General features: G+C 52.5%; 2 protein-coding genes across 2 annotated transcripts in view; one reads left to right on the forward strand and one right to left on the reverse strand.

Annotated features, from left to right (window-relative positions):
• Positions 1-4644, reverse strand: part of CAB39 (calcium binding protein 39) — a 42640-nt gene extending 37996 nt beyond the window's left edge. Inside the window, exon 1 of the mRNA XM_084267094.1 lies at positions 4513-4644. The gene's annotated coding sequence lies outside the window, so the exon portion shown is untranslated. The remainder of the gene's footprint in view (positions 1-4512) is intronic.
• Positions 4645-18211: 13567 nt separating this feature from the next.
• LOC311194199 (transcription cofactor HES-6-like) lies at positions 18212-19936 on the forward strand (the record flags this gene model as incomplete). The annotated part of the gene is made up of 4 exons (XM_084267226.1): positions 18212-18274; positions 18722-18817; positions 18968-19046; positions 19494-19936. The coding sequence occupies 4 exons, from the start codon at positions 18212-18214 to the stop codon at positions 19934-19936; spliced, it is 681 nt and encodes a 226-aa protein (XP_084123352.1).
• Positions 19937-20214: the final 278 nt, after the last annotated feature.

Here is a 20214-nt window from a genome sequence, read left to right on the forward strand (position 1 = left end):
ACCAAACATAAGTACCCCTCTCACACTCACATAAATTCAACTCCCTTAAAATTTGATAATTCATTAATTTATAGCCAAGTTCAATCTTTGCTGTCTTTAAGAGTCACATTTGCAGTTAAACTTGTAGTTACATTCTTTTACTAAAAAATTGAATTTGTTATCAATACAAATTGAAGAACAAACCAAACCCACAACAGGAGAAGGATCAAAAGCAGCACACTGTGATTTGTTCACTGGTGCTGCCATTTCACTGTGAAACACTCAACAGCATACCTGAGCACTTACTTAAAATAACTCCAAGTAGTAACTCCTAAATAACTTCATCTGAAGATGTTTCTGAAAAACATGCTACACCAATAGTATTGTTCTGCACTAATGATAACTTCTCAATTTTTGAACTCTGTTGTTGTTTAACTTTTTAGCAATGAATTCTCTGAGTGTGTTTGAAGGGGAAGGAAAAATTACACAGCAAACATTTTTAGAAAGGAACCAGGTACTTTAGTACCACTGGCAGATTTTCAATAAACGTTAAGATTAGCTACAAGAATCAGTGATTTCCCCCATAACTTTACACCCTTGTGGACAGGCTTAAAATTTGCTTTCTTTCAGCATATTTGAAGTCCACAGCCAGGAACTTTTTATAGTGTCTTTTGACTAAATGAAGTATTAGCCTGAATACTCAAAACAAAGGATTTAAAAAGCAAATCATTTATTTTAACCTAAGCATTTTACCTGCTAAATTAACGTTGTCTGAAAAGCCTGTGAAGGCTACTGAGGAACAACTGCAGTTATTCCTGTAAAGACACATTATTTTGGCGGCTTCCAGTGTGGCTCTCAAACCTGAATTCAATCCTTTATAAAGAATATTTAAATAGGGACAAATTAACGTGCCATTTTATCATGAGACAGAATAACAAAAGCACGTAAATCTGCTCAGTCTAAAGACAGACCAAACTCACACAGTACCAGCTTAAGCCTTAGGTACTCCTGAAACATGCTTTTAAAAGCCTAGCTCAAGTCCACTAAAATAATTCAAGACAACCTCATCTTCTAATTTAACCTTTGTGTTTGCACTTGGGGGATGGGGAAGGATCTGAGCATAAAGTTCCACCTTCTAACTGAAGACTGTTCTGTTTCCTACCAGCTCACGACTCTACATCTTGAGGTGCAAGAAGCACAATACAGGGGAAAAAGAAACCCGGGGAAAGGGAGAGCCTAGACAGAAGGAATGAGAGCTGAACTCGCAAACAAACGCCTCAAATCAGACAACAAATTGGGGAAGTAACATTTCAGAAGTTCTGCTGTTAGGACAGCACATCCCTGAGCACTAATAGCAAAGGGAATCATCTTGCTTGAGGTTTATCTACAGCTACAAAAATACAGTTACAGTGAACACTATGACTTGGGATCACTGAACCACTAAAAAGGGTTTGGTCCAATGTGATATCTGGCTTTAACTTGCAGTGAAGAGGAAGTGGTAAAAGCTCACGTTGCCCACTGTTTCCTTACCAGAAATTGCTAAATTTACAAGAGTTCAACGGTATGATGTAGAAAATATGATAGTCAAAATTCAACTCTCATGTACATCATTCACACGAATAGCTGCAGGCTGTTGTGGTACTGTTAATTTTGAAGGAGCGGATGAGTCAAATCTTATTTTTGATAGAAACCTGCAAGAGGCCTCCAATTAGACAAAGGTAATCATACTTTAACAGCTGCTCTTGTAATTAAACCATATTATAAAGTGTCAGAAAAGCGGGGCGAGAAGGGAATTCAAAAATGTCATCTATGTTCCTTCCTGCCCCCCACTTCAAACCAGCGTCACCTACCAGAGCACCACTCCAAACCTCTACATGCAGTAAAAAAACCCCAACAAACTTCATTTTAGCAAGTGCCTGAAGACTCTAAGCATATTACAGAAATTATTGAAGCTTTAAGACTTCACACAAAAACTAAGACTGCAAATGTCTCATTAAAAAAAAAAATGTGCAAAAACTCAATGAGAGGACACTGCTTAGTAATTCATATATTCATAAAAACACCATTAAAAAACCCTAGAAAGTGTAGCACGTACAGCACAACAGTAAGGTCTCATTCAACTACCATCCAGTAATGAGACTAATGTATTAGCTTCCACTGTAGAATGCAAAACAGATGCCATTCCCTCCTGAATAAATGTTTCATAAAAGCAATCAAGGAATTCCAAGAGGTGGAGTTTTCTTAATATTATCACACCCCAGTGGGAATATGTATTTGCCTGTGCTTGATAATACCCAAGGCACACAATTATCTCTCACAGACATATTGTCACTAAGCATTACTTAACTGGCACTTTTGTTTAGAACTTGTATTTTTAGAGATATGTGTATTTATAAACATAAAGGAGACTGTTTTATAACTCTCCATCCATAACAATGTGCCAAATGCCTACAGAACATACCAAAGTTTCAGAACTCTGCATCAACATAAACAATTAAAGCTACCAATATTTTGGATATGTTAACGTGCCACTGAGTAATGTAAGTTTGGGCTCACTCCCAGTGCCAGAAGACAATTCTCCACTGGTACTAAGGTACTTTTTCCATCCAAGGAAAGTCCCCAAGAACACATGTATCACACTCCCATCGAGATGACAGCTTAAACACAAGTATATTTAAGCCAAGCTGACTGTTGGCTGACTGAATAGTTTCTCACATCACAAGGCAACCATGAACCTAATTATAAAATACAACATTCTTACAACAGCAAGACCAGGACAGACAGAATCCTACCAAGATGCAGTGCCACCGGGCATCACATCGCACTTCAGAGATCAGATAAGCTGCCAATTCACACCGGATACATGAAAAGAGGAACTGTTATTTCTGACACCAAAACAAGCATCATGCTTATTCTAAACCACAGAATATTTATTTCTTGGTCTGTCTTTTTTTTTTCCTCTCCTCAGTTAAAGGTGTGTGCCACATCAACAGGTAACAGGTATTAACTAAAGATACACAGCAGTTTAAATAGTAAACATCTATTATTTAAAAGTTTAGATGCTGAGGCGCAAGCTCAGGCTGTTAAATTTCCTCTGGTGGTGTATGATTTCACGAGTTCTTCGCTACACTACTGAAAGGAAAACATAGGGCCTTGCATTACAGATTCTGACAGGTAAGTTTAAAGGCACACACACACACAACTTTAGCATATTTTGATGCTCATCATATTTCCCTTCTGATCTACATTCAAAGCCTTCTTCCAAAGCATTGTCACTTGCCTCGCTGAAACTAAAGAGCCTAGGCCACGTAATTTAATCTTTGACTCATCATGCAAAGTAAATCACACCGGTCTCATAAGGCAGCACATAGGCTTTAAATAAATCCCACGCACCCTGATGACCACTTAACAAAAGTTCTTTTTCTTTTAAAAAAAGAAAAAGAAAAAGAAAAAGATTCTTTAAGCAAAGCCTGAAGACATCCTAGTTTCAACACTAGTACTGTTCACTGAATTCTGGGGAGAAACCACAGAGACCGTGCAGTGTTACCTTTCCGTAGGGTGGTTTGCCAAAAAAATTAGGACCTTAAGAGCCCTCACATACACAGAGTCACTTCTGCACAGGGGCCTGCTCGGGCTACGAAGGCAAATAACAATTGTAGGAAGAGGCCTCGGACCTGGAGGCCGAGCAGAGCGTGTAAGGTAGTGCCCGCTCCACACCTCCCACCGACCCGCGCAGCAAGGGCCGTAACAAAGAAGAGCTTTTACCTGCGGGCTCTCCTGACCCACGGGCTGGCTGAGGTGACGCCCGCCCGCACTCCGCCCCGCCGCTGCCCCGCACCGAGAATTCCTTCCCCCCCTAAGCCCCCCCAACCCGCCCCAGCGCCCGTCCCAGGAGGTGCGGTGTGGCGGCTGCCTACAACCCCGGCCGCAGCCCCGCTGCCCCGGACTGAGGTAAACCCCACGTACTTTTGCATATTAACTCGTTACCAGGGCTCGGCGCTTGAGGAACTTGGGGATAAAAGGCGCTGCCGCACCGCGAAACACAGAGGCCGGTCCGCACCCTTCCCCGCGGATCGCGCCCGGCTCCGACACGCGAGCACAGAGATCCCCCCGGGGAGCCAGTACCGGCCGGGCACTGCCCCCGTCCTCAGACCGGCGGCGAGCCCCGGTGAGGGAGGCAGCGACGCCGCCGAAAGAGACCAATCTGGCCGGCAGAACTCGGCCGGTCCCTCCCAGCGCCGGCCGCCGCTGAGCGGGGAGACGGTGGCCGGAAAGCGGCGGGCGCCGGCCGGGGCAGGCCGCGCTCCCCGGCGGCCTCCGTGAGGCACGGCCCGGCCCTGCCCCGAGCGGCCGCCCCGCACGCACCGGCCGCGGCGCCGCCGCCCGGGCCGACCCGGCCCCGAACCGGGGGTCAGCGGTGGACAATGCGCGTCGGGCCTGGCGGCCTTCGCCGCCGCCCCCCCCCCGCCTCCACCGCCCGCCGCGCCAGGCCCGACCCCCCGCCGGCCTGCCCCCCGCCCCGCATCTCGGTACCTCGGTGGGGAGCGCGGCCTGGCGCCTCCTCGGCGGCGTGTCCGGCGGGGCCTGCCCCTGGCGGCCCGACCGCCCCGGCTCCGGCGGCTGGCGGCGCGGCTCCGGCGGTTGCAGGCAGAGGCGCGGCGCGGCCCCGGCTCGCCCGGCCCCCTCCCCCCCCCCCCGCCCCGCGCGCTGTGCTGCGTCGCAGCGGCCCTTCCCTCGCCCGGCGGCGGAGCGCGGCGGCGGCGGCAGCAGCGGGCGGCGGAGCGCAGCGACGCTTCCGCCCGCCGCCGCACGCCACTGCCCCCTGCCGGCGTGGAGGGCGAGCGGCGCACTGAGGCGGGAGGGCGCCGGGCGTGGCAGTGCCTGAGCGCGGCGCTGCGGCCCGGCCGCTCTTACCGGGCAGCGCCCCGCGCTCTCGGGGCTGTGGGGCTCGGCTCTCCGCGCTCTCCGCGCTGCGGGGCAGAGCTTTTCGGATTCGTTGCCGTTCCTTTTATCTCTGCCGATGCGCTTCCCGTTACCGCGTGTTCTTAAACTGCATCATTTCTTACTGATTTCTGCACACACCCCCTCTCCGCCCCGGCCTCCCGCACGGCCCTTCGCGCCCCCTCCCCGCACCTTCCCCGCGGCCGGGGCGCGGCCGTTCGCCGGCGCGGGGCTCTGACGCCGCCCCGTGCCTTGGCCTCGGACTTGAGCCGGCCCCGCGCGTCGGGCCGCCCCGCTGAATCACAGTCCAAAGGTGTTCGGCTCGTTCCCATGGCGGCAGGGAAGGGCTCCGGCCCGCCCCCGTGCCCCGGCGGGACACGCTCCCCTGGTACTCCCGTGACAAACGCGGGTTGGCCTGAGTCAAAGGAAAAGCGGCCCCGCATCTGTCCCAGCGTAGATCCCGCCGGTACCGCCCATTGCTGCCGTGTGATGCACGGCGCCACTTTAAGGCAGAACAAGGTGTTTTTGGGGAACAAGCCATGCGTGTCCTACACGGCGTGAGGTGAATGAAGCCTTGCCCACCGCGGGTTCTGGTGTGTCGCTGCCGTGCAGCAGCGTGGGACTTGCTGGCCTGGTTTCCCGAAGCGTCCCCGGCCCCGCTGCACCACACAGCTCCAGCTTCGGTCCTCAGCTTCTCTTGCACTGTGTGCCTCTGCAGCCCTTCCCTGCGCGTCGCCCTCACATCGCAGGGGAGGGTTTGGGTCAGGCTTCTCGATGCCGTCATTTTTCCCTGCTCAGAACTTGACGTGCCACGGTCGCCTTGTCCGCCATACAAACGGCAAGTGGCGGCGGGTGGGCAAAGCTGCCTCTGGGACACGGGGTGGCTGAACACGGCAGCTCTTGCTGGGTGGCATGGGGAGGGCCTGAAGCTCCTCTCACCTAGACTGCACTCGCAGCTAAGCACACTGGTGTTTTGGAGGGAGGCTTTACACTGGCAGTGGTGAGGTGACTGGGTGGGTGAAAAGCAAAAGCAGCCCCTGCACCAACACCTGGAACGGTGCAACGGGGCTGCTGGGCCTACGTACTCCTCTGGGGACTGCAGGGTCTCCTCTCTGCCCCCCACTCCTGCTGGGCATTCCCTTCCCCTCAGCTGGAAGGTTACCGAATTAAAGAAAAAAAAGTCTTTATACACAGAGCACACATTGGTCCCCATCTGTCTGAGAAAACCCAGCGGTGTGGCTGGCATACCCATGCAGCGTGCCCGGCCGCTGTGCTCAGCTGTTGTGTTGCATTTCTGGATGCACATTCCATGTACTCTGTGCTAACTCTGTCTTTTAGCAGCCTGGCAGCAACCTGCAGTATTTCACAGTCCAACTTCTCACCCCTGTGAGATTGATTTTCACTTCTGGACCCTTCGCACGTCTCTGCCTGCAACTTCCCTGTACAAGATCCCCTTGTTCTCCTCCACTTTCCACACTGGTACCTCCTTGGGCTCAACTCTGATCTGCTGCAGGAAACAACTCCTAACAGCAGAAGAAAAGCAATTCCCCGTGACATCTCCACTGGGGAAAGATTTCACAGAACACGCAAAATGCTCAGCTAAGAGGTCTTCCTGAACCAGCCTGCTTGGTCAGCTGTGTGCTACTTGAACACGGAAAAATGTTTCTGACCACACTTGGATCCACCCCTGTGTCTGACAGCATGGAAGCACAGAGGAGTTTGCACTGGGCGGCGTGGGCAGCTGCAGCAGCACTGGTTTGGTGGGGATGCTTCCCTGGACAGGACCTCCCGTTCCAGGTCCAGCCTGGCAGCGTGCTGGTGCCACTGGGGGCTACCCCAGCCAGCCTTGCTATGCTCAGCACCTTATGGGACAGGACATGGGAGTATAATATATACATTACATATATATATATATGAGAGATAGATAAAGATATATATACACATACAAAAAGATGTAAGAGCAAGTGTATATATCTTTTCATATATATATATTTATGTATATTTACTTATATCCCTCAAATATATACTTGTCCTATAAAAAATACAAAAAGATGAAGCAGCTCTGGAGCCGGAGCAGGCAGGGGGGACACGCTGCCAGTGTGAGCTGATGGGATGCTGGGGAACAGCTTGCCCAGCTTGCCTGTGGTCAGCAAAGCACTGGCAGTTCGCATATCCTGCTTGTGAGCTGGGAATCACTGTTCTCAAAGCCAACGTGGAAAGGGCGTGTATGTCTGACTTCAAATTGTTAACCTGTAATTATGCTAAAAGCATTCAAGTTTAAACAGATAATATTCAGGGTACTGACAGAGAGAAGAGGGAATTAAAGGCTAGCGCTGGTACGGGGATTTGACACTGGCTTTTGCAATATGGATGCTACTGCTGCTTTACTAATGACCACTGGAAGAAAGATCACTGGAGTAATGGGTTCACTGCAGTTACCATGCCCATGTAGCATACAGCAGGGAAACCCCTCAGCAAAGACAGCATGGCTTTCATAAGCTCTTAGAAACTGGAATTAAGTTCAACATGTGAGAGGGCTCTTGGTACACTAACAATTCACTAATTCGCAGCTGTGACGGAGACATCCGCTGTGCATTAATTAGTCCCCCAGCAGCCCCGGGGGTCTCTGTCCCACTCCATCCCCAGTGACCAAGGCACATGTCTTAATCCCTCTGCTATGCCCTTCTCTTCCTCAAGACTTCCCACAGGAGAAGTAACTCATTGCCTGGTTTATCTCTTCTCTTTTCCGTGGCTGTAATACAGCAGGACATGAACGCCCCTTCCTTTTGGAGGGTGGTTCCTCCTCTCTCCAACCACCTCACTGCAGGGGCAGGTCCTGAGTGCCCTCATCCTGTCCCGCACAGCATCCCCCCAGCAATTTCAGCCTGCCATGCACTTTTGGACATCACTCCCATGGCCCAAATGGGCACGGTCCCACACAAGAAGCCCCACGGCAAGTTTCACTGGCCATGGCACACGTGAGAGCTCCCGGCACAAGCCCCTTTGCGCAGAGCCCAGATCCTCACAGGAAATCGGGGCCGGCTCAGGAAGGTGGAAATAACTGGTCGTGCCTCGTGCACGTCACCACCTCGCCCTGCGATGGGTATGGAGACACTCTGGCCAACCCCTCAGCCAGCTCAACAGGCATGGCACGGGCCATTTGAAAAAATAACCTGGGTCTTCTTGCCAACTGCCCTGACAAATATGCAGACCTGAGCCCGGGCTTCCCATCCCAGGCAATGTGTTTCAGGGAAAAGGCTTTGGGGAGGAAATACTTGGCATAGGGACAACTGCAGTTATGCTCAATATCTTCTACTTAAACTTCAGAAGAACAAGAGTCCTCAGTCTTTCCACGGGCCTTGGACCAAGCTGAAGTGGCTGAATTTAATCACCCAAGTTTCACACGTGCCTGTGACTGTTCCTGAAGCTGCATTTCACCCATTACTGGCTGGGGCAGACCACAGACTACTGCAGCTGTTCTCAAAGAAACATCTCTGTGTGAACATTTTGTTACCTTTCAGCTCGTTCAATTAATACATAACAAACAGACTCCTGTCTGCCCCCCCAACTTTTTACAGTAAAAGCACAAATAAATGTAATTATCATCCATATCAGTTGGGTGAGTTCTTTCACACTGGGACGCAATGATTTACCCTCGATTCAAGGTGCCATTTCAGAATTAAAACATGATTGGAAATCACAAGAACTAAGGGCAGCATCTAAAGATTGTCAGAAAACAACTGCCAGAAGAACCACAGGGGAAAAAAAATCTGTTGTGAATCCCTTTTCTGGACACTAAGAAGAGCAGTATGTCATTCTGCAGAACCATGTCCTTTTAATAAACTTTTTATTACTGTGGAACAATTGAAAATTATCTATAAAAAGTGCAACATCCATTCCAGTGAGAATCAGCTACTAAAGCCAAAACCAGATTTCTATCAGCGTGATAAACATGAAATAACAGAAGTCACCCTGCAGAACAACACTGTAAAAGAAAGTATTTCCTGAGGGGGTTTTTTATATATATAAAAAAAGAAATTAAAACTCAGCTAAATACAGCTTAATTCACTAGAACAGGAAACAAATATTATCTACGAATCCCAAATCACACATGAGGCTCTGAACACTGGTGAAACGGTTAAAAAGGATATTCCATATGTTGGCTGGAGCCTGTAGTTTTCATCCTTTTAACGCTTGTGCTGTAAGCAATGGCAGAAGACAGCCCAGGTCCGGACAGGCAGCCTGCCTGAGTGTTCCCACTGGGGGATGTTCTCTCCACTGGCCATCCCCACCATGCCTGATGACCATCATCCCTGTGAGCCAGCCTCGATTCACAGGTCTGTGCAAGGGCTAGCTGCCACATCACAGGGCTTTGGGAAAAGAGAGGCAGAGCTCCCACGGCGGTACCGCAGGCACTTTCTCTACCAACCTGAATTTACCCATCGCTCTTTCAGTAAGAGCTGCTTTGCTTCTGGTGTTTTCTCAGCGCTTTTATTTTCCCCGTTTTACCAAATCAAGTGCAAAATAGAAAATTACTGAAGGAGGAAGGGTTTTCCTGGTTGTGCTGGTAGGTTAAGGCTGAAAGCATGGGGAGGGGAAATGGAAGCCTCATCCCCCGGGGAGCTGCCTTGTTCTGGTGACTCTCCCTCAGACTCAGCACTACCAAAACTACTGGAAGGTTTGGGCTTTTTTCAGATCTTTCCCCATTCTTTAACATTTAAAGAAATTATGAACCGAGGTTACTAGCTCAGTTCATATTTCAGTCGTACCCTTTAAGCTTTGAAGCCCACACCCTCTGCTACGCACTTACTTACTGCTTTTACCCTTTCAAAGGACTTTGCAGAAACTAATTAATTAGCTTGTACAGCAGAAAACTGCTGCAGTGAACGGGATGGGCTTTGTGCTGCTGTTCAGCTGGGGTAGGTCTCGGCTGCTGTGGGGCTGAGTGAACGCAGAAGCCATTGCTGTGTCGCTTGACTCGTAAATCTGTGTCGAGCCACTCCAGCAAATAGGTGTAGGGACCCTTCCTGAGACTCTCCAAAGCTTTTATGTGCCGTTCCTCCTCCTCCTGATGGGACTCCTGGCTCAGGAGGAGGAGGGCACTGCAGAGCTACGACCTTCAAAGTCAGGCACTGGTTTGGGGAACAGCTGAGCCTCTTTTCCCCAGCTCAGCAGGGTTCCTCTTCAACAGTGAGTTATTTAACCTTCAGCAGTGAAACCTTTACCTTCTGAAAATCTTCTGTGAACAGGCATGCACGTGAACTGCTGTCTGCACGTGTGTGTGTGTGCCCACGAGGAACAGGGAGACAAGGAGAAAGATCACCTCGGAAACACAACACCCAGCTGATCACAGGTCTTCTGGAAAACTCCTCGGGCAGCTCATGTGTGTCATGCCCTCTTTTGCTTTCTGACAGAGCAAACCCAGGGCACAGCTCCTGATGTTAAAAATAGACTGGAAAGTAAAACAGGGCTGTGACAGCGGGGTGTTTGGGTATTATTTTTACAGAGAAGCTGAAACAAGTCCAGGGCTCTGCTTTTCCCCTTCACAGATCAGCCCAGGGAGCATCACCCACCTTCTCGCAGTTCCTGGGTGCTCTTCACCCCATCAGGGCTCTGGTCTTCTTCCAACCGAATGACTGTGCCCCAAAAGCTAGAGGGACTTCCTACACCCTTTAGTTTTGCCAGAGGAATAAGAAGTCCTCATCCATGTAAAGAAGGATAGTCTCAAAATTAAAGAGGAGAGCTGGTTAAAACTAGACAGGATTTATAAAACAAAAAGCAGCATAAAACTTCTTGCTTGATTTGTAAAAAATAGGTATAAAAAAATAGGGACTAATAAAAAATAGGGACTAATAAAATCACCTTAGAGAGCAGGATGTGATTTTATGTACAATCCAGGATAGATTTGGCTCAGAAAGACCAGAAACCCCACGGCTCTTGCCCTCCCATCCTAAACCCTCGTGTTTTCTGCTGTCCCAGCAGCCGCCGGGCTGTGCCCACGAATGCAAAAACCCCAGCGAGCGTTTCTCCCTGCGGAGCACTCATGGTGACTGGCCTCGTTGCCTCATTCATGCTGACAAGGTATTTTGTGTCAGGGGGTCAGGATGTGGTGTCAGTACACGTATACACGTGTACTATAAAAAGCAAGCTGCTCTTGGCACGTGGCCGAGCCAGGACAAGAGGCACGTTTACTCACTGTCACAGAAGAGATGCTTGTCTCACAAAGGTGAAACGCAGCCCAGGTCCTCCTGCGGCCTCGGGAACCAAGAAGCTGAGAAGAAACAGGCTGTGCAGGATGTGCAGGGGCTGGGATGCAGAATGTGCCAGGGCTGGGTGTGGGGCACAGAGCCCCACTTAGGAGCCAGGCACGAATGCTGCCGTGAAAGTGAAGCCTACTGAATAAACCAAGCACCTGCTGTCTTATAGATGAGGTTTGTTACCGGGTGACATCTGGCAACATCACACACACACAGAGTGCAAGAAAGCCCAGTGCTGCCCTCCTGAATGAAACTGCACCGTGAGGCATCAAGAACCCCCCCGAATGCCCCCCCAAAGTTCCCCTACGCCCTCCCCACCAGACTTGGCTCTTCCCCCTCGCCCCACCATTCCAGCACAGGCAAGAGGCTGACCTTAGCAGCCTGTCACCACCCATGAAGCTCACCTGATTTTCCTCTTCCTACAAGGCTCTCTTGGCCTAGGAGCTGTGTTGCAGGCAGCAGCTTTCTGACTGCAGAGCAGCAGATAAGACTTCCTCCAGGCCCGGGAGCACTGCTAACCTGACAGGCAGGAGACAGCTTGGGCAACGGCAGGAGCATCAGCTGATCCGTAACACCGAGCTGCATGGGGGTGTGTGAAAGAGAAGCTGGGAATTACTCAGCCCGTACTAGCCTTGTAATTATTTCCTATCCCAGGAGTCCACTCCCGAAGACAGCTGGCTCCAAGGAAGCCACACTGGTGCTAGCGAGGTTTGGGGCGCTTGGTAAAGGAACTGGATCAAGAGACATCAGCAGAATTTACAGGTGCCCAGTGCTACTTCTGGAGCTGGGCTTCTCCTATGACAAAAACACTGCGTGTATCACTGCCCAGGGCCATGCACGTCCTCTCGCTCTCCACCTATAAATGTTTTTGGGGTAGGTGAACCTCCAACTCTGCTCCTACCCCTGTCTACACCCTGATGAATTGCACAGAACATTGCCTCAACAGGCCACAAAACTTGACCATAGACATCAAGACTTCTCTCCTGGATACCTTCTGCCTCTTCCACTCCCACCGCACAACTCTCATTCCGCCACAAACACCATCGCCTCCCAGCCCTCTGCCAAAGATTTCTACCCAGGACAGGCAGTGCCAACCCAGCCACGAGAATAATGTAACCAATAGAGCCTCCCAACACAAAGGGTGCCCGGAGCAGCCTTCCCCAGCACAGGCACAGGTCCCCTCACTGCAAACTCTGATGGCACCTTCGCTCCCGTGTCCCACCATGGATGGTGACTGCTGCGTCAGGGCACTGCTCTCAGCTGGCTATCCTTACCACCGCGAACGACTGCGAAAGCTCTTCTCCACACCATGCAGGTAAATCATCCCTTGCTCTTCTGCCCCGGCTCATTTCCAGCACCATCCTGCCCTGGCTGTGGGACACACAGTCCCTTGCAGACCCTGCTGCACCAGCCTGAGATGGGGCACGGCAGGTACAATGTACTGAACTGAGCCAGCCTGGAGATGTAGCCCTGGTCCCCCCAGGCCATCCAGCAGTGAGTAATCTCCGAGCAGCTGCGGTCTGTGCGCCTGTGTGCCAGGAGACAGCCTGCCTGCCCAGGCACCACCAGCACCCTCCAGACCCGGTGCGTCCAGTCACCACACCGGCATGTCCTGCTGCTCCTCACATTCCTCTCTTGCTGTAACGTTTCGGGAGCAAACCACCCCTGGGCAACGCTGGGCTTCAGGAAAAGCTGCTCGGGATTTACGGCTATCAAGAAACCTTTGGATTTAAACCCTTTAAAGGGGACCTTTGCCCCTTCTCTTTAAACCTCAACCTTGAACCAGAGCTGACCCTCTGAAAAGCCCTGACAAAACCCTCTTTATTCATCAGAACTAAAGCCCATGTCAAAACAGCCGCTCCTCTGTGAGTATTTGCTTATGGCAAGGCGGGTCCAGAGCCCGTCCCTGAGGGAGGGTGCGCTGAGGTTGCCCATCAGGGCCAACCCACTCCCCACACTGGCAGCACACCCGCTGCCCACATCTCACCTTGCCTGCTGCCCGCCCAGGACTGCAGCTCTCACACCCACGCTTTGCCCCTCACCTCATGAGCCCCAGGTACTACATGTGCCAAAGGGAAAGCTGCTATGGCAAAAGGAGACCCAGCAAAGCATATGGAGCTGGGAGCACTGGATGGGGCAGGACACCTGGAACACGCTGTCTGTCCCTCTGCAGCTCTGGCCACCCATGGGCACCTCCTGCGGGCCAGGGACCCACAGTCCCACTCTCAGCCGGCAGAGACGCCACGGAACAGGGGCAAGTGGTCACTTAGCCGAGGACAAACCCAGCCCAGGCTGGAAAGGAGAGGGGATGGAGTGTGCCTGCTGTGAGCCACACCTGCAGCAGTCCGGGCAGCTCTCAGAAGCACCATCTCACCTCTCCTCCCACTCTCCCATGGCAAATCCATCCCAGCAAAAGGCTCAGCCACATCAGCAAGACCATTTCATTACCCAGACAGGGGCCTGGATTGAGCTCAGGGACCCCTCCAGTGCTACACAGGCCTCCTGGTTAGTCCTGCCCGGTTGGGAGCTGGTGTCCACAGCATCACCCCAGGTCACGAGAGGTAGGAGGGACTGGCCCAGGTGGGCACACATCTCCAGTGACCTGCAGCATCCTTCCTGCAGCATGGGGCTCCTCAGCCCGGCTGAGATGGCTCCTGCTTCCAACTGCTATGCAGGGAGAGCTTTGCTCATAGCAGGAACATGGGGATGCCCACAGCCAGGGTTTGGGCCCACTGGCTGGCCCCAGCACCTGACTGCCAAGAATACAAGAGGGCTCCATCTCACCCGGATTTCCCCACTAGCCCAAGAGGGACGAGGCACAGCTGCCCCCCACCATGCAGCCTCACCAGCCCTGTCCAGACAAAATGATCCAGGACAGAGATGACGCAGAACAAAACCTGGAGGAACTAGAGGGACAATCTCAGAGCCCAGCTTTAACAGCAAGCCAGAATTAATTACTTTCATAAGGGAGTTTTCTTGGCTCTGCTCCCTTTTCTCTAGGCTTCTCACTTTTTTCCTATGAAGTGCCTGCACTGAAATACTGCCAGCTTTCAGGGCAAAAACTTATCTTAAATCACATTATTTTACCCAGTATAGAGAAGGAAGGGGAGGTGTGTGAATAGAGCTTCACCAGAAATACATTTTTCTTTCAATATTTTTGTTTCCCATTCAAAAAATCTTCTTTCCTCAAAATCAGATCTTTGAACTCATCCTAATTAATGGGATCAGAGGGGGGCGTACGATTATTTTCTTGGCAGAACCTCTTATTTAAAAGCTTAACTAAAGGCATAGGCATCCCTTCTGTCCCATAGTCGCCCCCTCTCCTGACGCCTTGAGCGGAGGGGAGCTCACCAGTGCCCCGGCCGGTGCCCGTGGGCCGGGCCAGCCCAGGTATCTGCACTCAATCTCCTCTGCTGCCGCCATGGGGCAGCCAGCTCCAGCACAGCCGGGTGTGCAGCCCAGCCAAGCCCAATCTAGCACCTCGAGAAGGACGGTCCTTGGCCAAAGCCGCACGCAGATGCCCCAGAAGGAGCAAGCAGGGGGTGAGGAGGGGACACCCCTGCTTGCAGTGCTGGGGGCACAGCTAAACTCCCTTGTCCCGTGGCCCCCAGTTGCCCCGAACCCCTCCCCGGCGGGGCCAGGGGCCGCTGACCATTTCTCTGCTGGTTATTAGATTGTTCACGGCTCTCAGGTTTGTTTGAATAAGCCCTTTTGTTCAGCAGCGCTTTCCCACGTCCCTTCCTTCGCCAGGCAGTCGCGTGTCCCAAGTCAAAGAGGAGCCCTGGCTGCCGGTCCCGAAAGAAAGTTTGCTTCAGAGCAAGACATCTGCGTCGGAGGGAACCTGCCAACATCTGCCACACTTGCTCTCTTTTCAAGAGCCTTTCTTTCTCTCTCAAAAAGTGCAGGAACAGATGTTAAAAGTTGTTTTCTTTCTCCAGGGTGTGAAATGTAGACAAATAGCAAAAAAGAAAACTCGAAGCAGTGCCGACCCCTTTCTCTTTCTTTCTTTTTCTTCTTTTTTTTTTTTTTTTGGAAAGCCCAGGAAAAAAAAGGAGCCTTTGTTTATGAAGGAGAATCCCCTTTTCAGTGAAACCTGGCAGTGGGCAATGAAAAAGGAAAGCGGGAGTTTGCAGAAAGCTCCCTTTAATGCTCATTTGCATTGGCCTGTCGGGTCCCTACAATCCCCCACAGGCACAGATGTCAGCCTTCCCCCAAAGCCTGGGCAGCTCTCCCACCCCTACCCCCCCCCCCCCCCCCCCACACACACACACACCCTGGCCTCTGAAATAAAGGCCTTTGCCCTGGCTGAGGAGTGTAAAATAACTGCTCACAGCAAAAGCTGCTCCTCTTTTTCACTGCAGCCCTGTCTTACAAATGAACCTTGAAATGAGCTCGCTTGGAGCAGGCGCCCGCAGGCAAGCCAAGGGCCTCACCCGCTGAGGCTGGGGTGTCACGGGCACAGGCCGTGCCTGGGCACCAGCCACCACCGTGCTGTTCTTGGCCCACCATCACACCCAGCTGTCCCCAGCATCCACCACCCAGCTGCCAGCACCCCCCTGCCTCCTCGGTTCATGGAAGCTGCTTTGCCGGGGAAGCCTGTGTACAGCCGCATCCCAAGAGCATCCCACTCACCTTGCAGGGCGAGGCAAGGGGGAGGAGGGCAAGGCAGAAACAGCAAGTCCAGGCCGGGAAGGAAAGGGAGGGCGAGGTGGTGCCACCACCTCAGAGATGAGAGACACCTTTTCCTGGGGCTCTGAGGGCTGGCCAGCCCCTGGGCCATGACCGTGAGGGGCATGCACCAAACTCTGCAGCTGAGCATGGCCAGGGAGGGATGCCAGGGGCACAGGACATCCTTTTCAAAGCTTTTAGGCAATTCCACGTTTGATGACTCCTCTGTCATGCTCAACCAGGCCAGCAGCCTGGTGGTCTTAGGCTTCCCCTGCCTTGGGAAGCTGCCTCTTTCTGCATGCGCTGGTGGAGGGCTGGGAGGGTGGGAGGGTGTTCCCCGCCCGAGCAAACCCCAGCTAGAAGGTGTGTGCCCAGGCGATGTTTCCAGACTCATGCACCCTAGCAAACTGCACAGAGCTAGGGGTGTCCCTGCTCAATGCCCCCCTACCCCAGCCCACCTGCTGCCCCTCCCATGCTGAGCTGCTGGAGTTGCGTGGTGATACGGATGCCTCTGCTACACCATTCACAAGTACTGGCCACACTCCACTTCCCTGGGTGGACTGGAAAAAGCTTGAAAAACCAAAGGAGTCTTCAGCCATGAGCAGGCAGGGCTGGCTGCCATGAGGGGCTCCCACAGGGTGGTGGGACTTCCTTTTGCTGTCTGTGTCAGCACCTGAGATAAGGGGCCCATCCCTGCTCCCTGTACCTGGCACAAAGACAGGTAATTAACCTTCCCCTCCCCTCCTGAGCTCTCCTCTCCTAGTGCAACAACCGCACCAGCCCGCCTCAGGCCCTTGCCAAGTAGGGCGCTTATAAAACCCGGTAACTTCACCCCAGCTCTGTGCCTGACTGACAGCCAGCCTCTGCCTGCAAGATGCCACGTCTGGAGATAGGATTTCACGGTGAGCCCCAGCAGCAGGGCGTACAGACGTGCTGCAAGGATGTTTGCATTCACACAGGCAAACACACACCCACGCGGCGTTTTAAGTAAGGGACATGATGTCCTCGCTTTTATCCCTGGGGTACATCCCCACCCATGGCTGGAGGTGGGGAGAGGGCTGTGCAGCCGCCGCGCTATGCTGGGTGCTGGGAATCCCACCAGTGGAGGGGTGGGGGGGGGTGGGGGGGGTGGGGGGGCTGTGTGGTGCTTCTGAACTGCTGTGGCCGCTTCATCTGCATTTCAATAAGGTGACACATTTGACACCGACCCAAAGGGCTTCACCTGCGGGACTCAACAGGACACCGCCAAATCCTGCTCATTAGCAAAGCCACCCTCAGAAAGCAAAAGCACGGTCAGGGAAAACGCCTTCGTACTCCCCCCCACCCCCAGATCAGGCAGAAGTGAGGAAGCATAAAAGTGTGTTCTCATCCTGTGCCAAGTCTCTCCAAAGGCCCCTCTGCTTCTGCACTAGCATTTCAGAGGAGCAAACCGAAAAACACCCTTCCCCCCAAAGCAGCCCAAGCCTCCATGCGGTATGGGGGGAGGGAGAAAAACCCACAACCCTCAAAGAAGTAAAAATCCCCAGTCCTAACTCACCTCTAGGTTTGTTTGCATCTGCAATGGCCTGTAAGTTTAACATTAAATTCTACACAGCAGCCAAAAGACAGAAGAGATGCCTATTTCCTACATCCAGCCATGTGCAACAGAGAATTTGGGCTCCCAGGAGGTAAATAAAGTTCCCAGATTTTTCCCAGAGGATTTCTGTGATGGACACAATGTTCCTACAGGCATCAGCTGTCAACAGTTTTCAATCTATCATCATTACCTCGTAATAGTAACTCCTGGGAGCAGGAACTCCTAGCTCAAGCACTCTATTATTAATTTAAGAGGCTGCTTCAAAGATGTAAAATGGCCAGGGCCTGGGTTAGTAGGTAAAGAGAGGCATCGCTTCAAGGGCACGGATGGGGAGAAAGATGGGTAGAAGGCATTTTCCCAGGTGTAACTCAACCGCTTCCCGGCTATTGTTTCCCTCCCTGGGAATCTGTGCAAATTGAGCAAGGAGCCATGCAAGCTGCTCAGAGCGCGCCCATTTTTTCCCTTCTTCCCTAACAAAAGAGCCCTCCAAAGCCCGGCGTCGGAGGCTGGACATCTGTCGCCGTTTGGGGGGGCCAGCGTGGTCATTGAAAAGAAGCAGTGACCTGTCAGCTTTGATTGATGGCCACAAACCTCCAGGCTCGACCCCTCGTGTGGGAAAAGAAGTCCCGCCAAGGAAAGTGGCCTTTCACATGCTAATTCTGGGTTATAAATACGGCAGAGGAGCAGCAGAGCAGCAAAGAGCCCATCGGGGAAGGAAGCGACCTACTGCCTGTCTGTTTCCTTCCCATCCCTGTCCTCCCGGCGCCCAGGGCAGGCAGGCTGGATTACAATGACCGCCGCAGCCCCCGCCAGCAGCACCCACAAGCTCGCCAGCACCAAGGAGGAGAGGAAGGTAGGTCCCCTCTGCGCTGCTGCACCCACCCACGCTCAATGGCAGCCCCGTGAATGGCACAGGAGTGACAAGTGCCAGGGCCGTGGGCTTCTAGCACAGAGAAAGGGTGACAATATTTTTCCCTCGTGATTAAAACGATGCTTACCCCGAATATACACCACGTGGGTGTGTTTTTTTCTTCCTTTCTCTGGCTTAGAAAGGGTTCTCTCTCTTTCATTTGGGTACACTCTGCCTTAAAGGAGTGGAAGCAGGAGACTTGAGAGCTGATACCATCCAAGATACAGGCCATGGCTGGAGGCAGTGCACTCTCCATCCTCATCTTGTCCCCGAAGAGCATCCGGCTTCACATAAGGCACGGGGCGCTCTGCCCTCCCTGAGCTGCAGCAGGGAGGGGAAGGAAAACATATCAACTACAACTTTTTCTCCTCCTTTTCTTTTCCCTCCCAGCTAAGAAAACCCCTCATTGAGCGGAAGCGCAGGGAAAGGATTAATAACTGCTTGGACCAGCTGAAGGAGACCGTTGTGGGCGCCTTTCACCTGGATGTAAGTGCTCACTTTTATGCTGGTTGTTGTTCGTTTGCGGGTGGGGGACTGTTTGGGGGGGTGGGAGGTGTTGGGGGGGGGGGGGGGTGCCTCTTCTTTAAGGCCACAAACCCTTCCTTGCCTCTGATCGCTGCACTCTCTCCTCACCAGCAGTCTAAGCTGGAGAAAGCAGACATCCTGGAAATGACGGTGAAGCACCTCCAGAACATCCAGAGCAGCAAGCTGCTGGGTGAGTGCCGGGCCCCGCACCCTGCGGGCGCGGGCAGGCTCCGGCCCGGGCACCGAGCCCGCGGCGCGGCTGCGCTCCGGCTGCCTCCGCTAGATGGGGAGATGGAGCTGGGCACAGAGGAGCCCGCGGGTGGGGCTCGTCCTTCCCGGAGCCGATCGCTGCTCTTCTGCTCGAGTTTCGCCCTTGGCGGGGTCAGCAGAACGCGGGAAACGGGTCCCACCGGCCCACCCCAGCGGAACGCGGGAGGGGGGAGGGGTCCCCACCGGGTCCTACACTGCGCTACCTCCCCTCTGCAAACGTTTCACCTCACAGCAAAGGCCAGTGGGCTTCAGGAACGAGCCCCCAGGACCCTGCGCACACGGGAAACCCAGCCCAGGCCTCGAAGGAGGACCATGTAGGGGTGCTCTTTCTCACTCCCCAACTCTCCTTGTCTCCTCTCCCTCGTAGCAGACTCCAAGGTGGGCCTGGAAGCGCAGCAGAGGTACAGCACCGGCTACATTCAGTGCATGCATGAGGTGCACAACCTCCTCCTCACCTGCGAGTGGATGGACAAGACCCTTGGGGCACGTCTCTTGAACCACCTGCTGAAATCCTTACCCAGGTCTGGAGAAGACACCTGCAAAGCGGCGTTACGGTCTTCAAGCCCATCCCAGCAGCCTCTGCTGACGCCAAAAAGCCCCTTGAGCCCTAAGGGGAGCGCTCGGGGCACAAGCCCATCACAGGAGCGCTTCTACCCTGCGGAGAACAAGCAGGCTTCGAAGAACTTCCAGCTGCCACCGCCATCGGTTTTCAGCCAGGCTGGTGCTGCGCCTCCTAGACAGGTCCTGCAGCCAAATTTTTCCCATAACAACCCTAGAATGGGATCATTAGATATGTGGAGACCATGGTAAAGTGTGCTTTAAAATGTTTATCCTAACCTTAGACACTCGCGTATGTATCTTATAGATATGTTTCTTTAAAACACTTGAGGAGCAAGTCTGTTCCTGTAGGTGTACTAAAGACCAGGGTACTTCAAGACGAAGTAAACCTATGTGTAGCCTGCATTGTAGAAGGCTGCTATTATTGTTTATTTATTTAAGACATCTAAATTATTGTATAGAATCCTCTCATGCTCTTTTGTGTATATTATTATATAGCTTTCTTGCCTTACATTCTTAAAGTAATAACC

The sequence above is a fragment of the Gallinula chloropus genome (genome assembly GCF_964237585.1).
Source record: "Gallinula chloropus genome assembly, chromosome: 8".
NCBI classification, from domain to species: Eukaryota; Metazoa; Chordata; class Aves; order Gruiformes; family Rallidae; genus Gallinula; species Gallinula chloropus.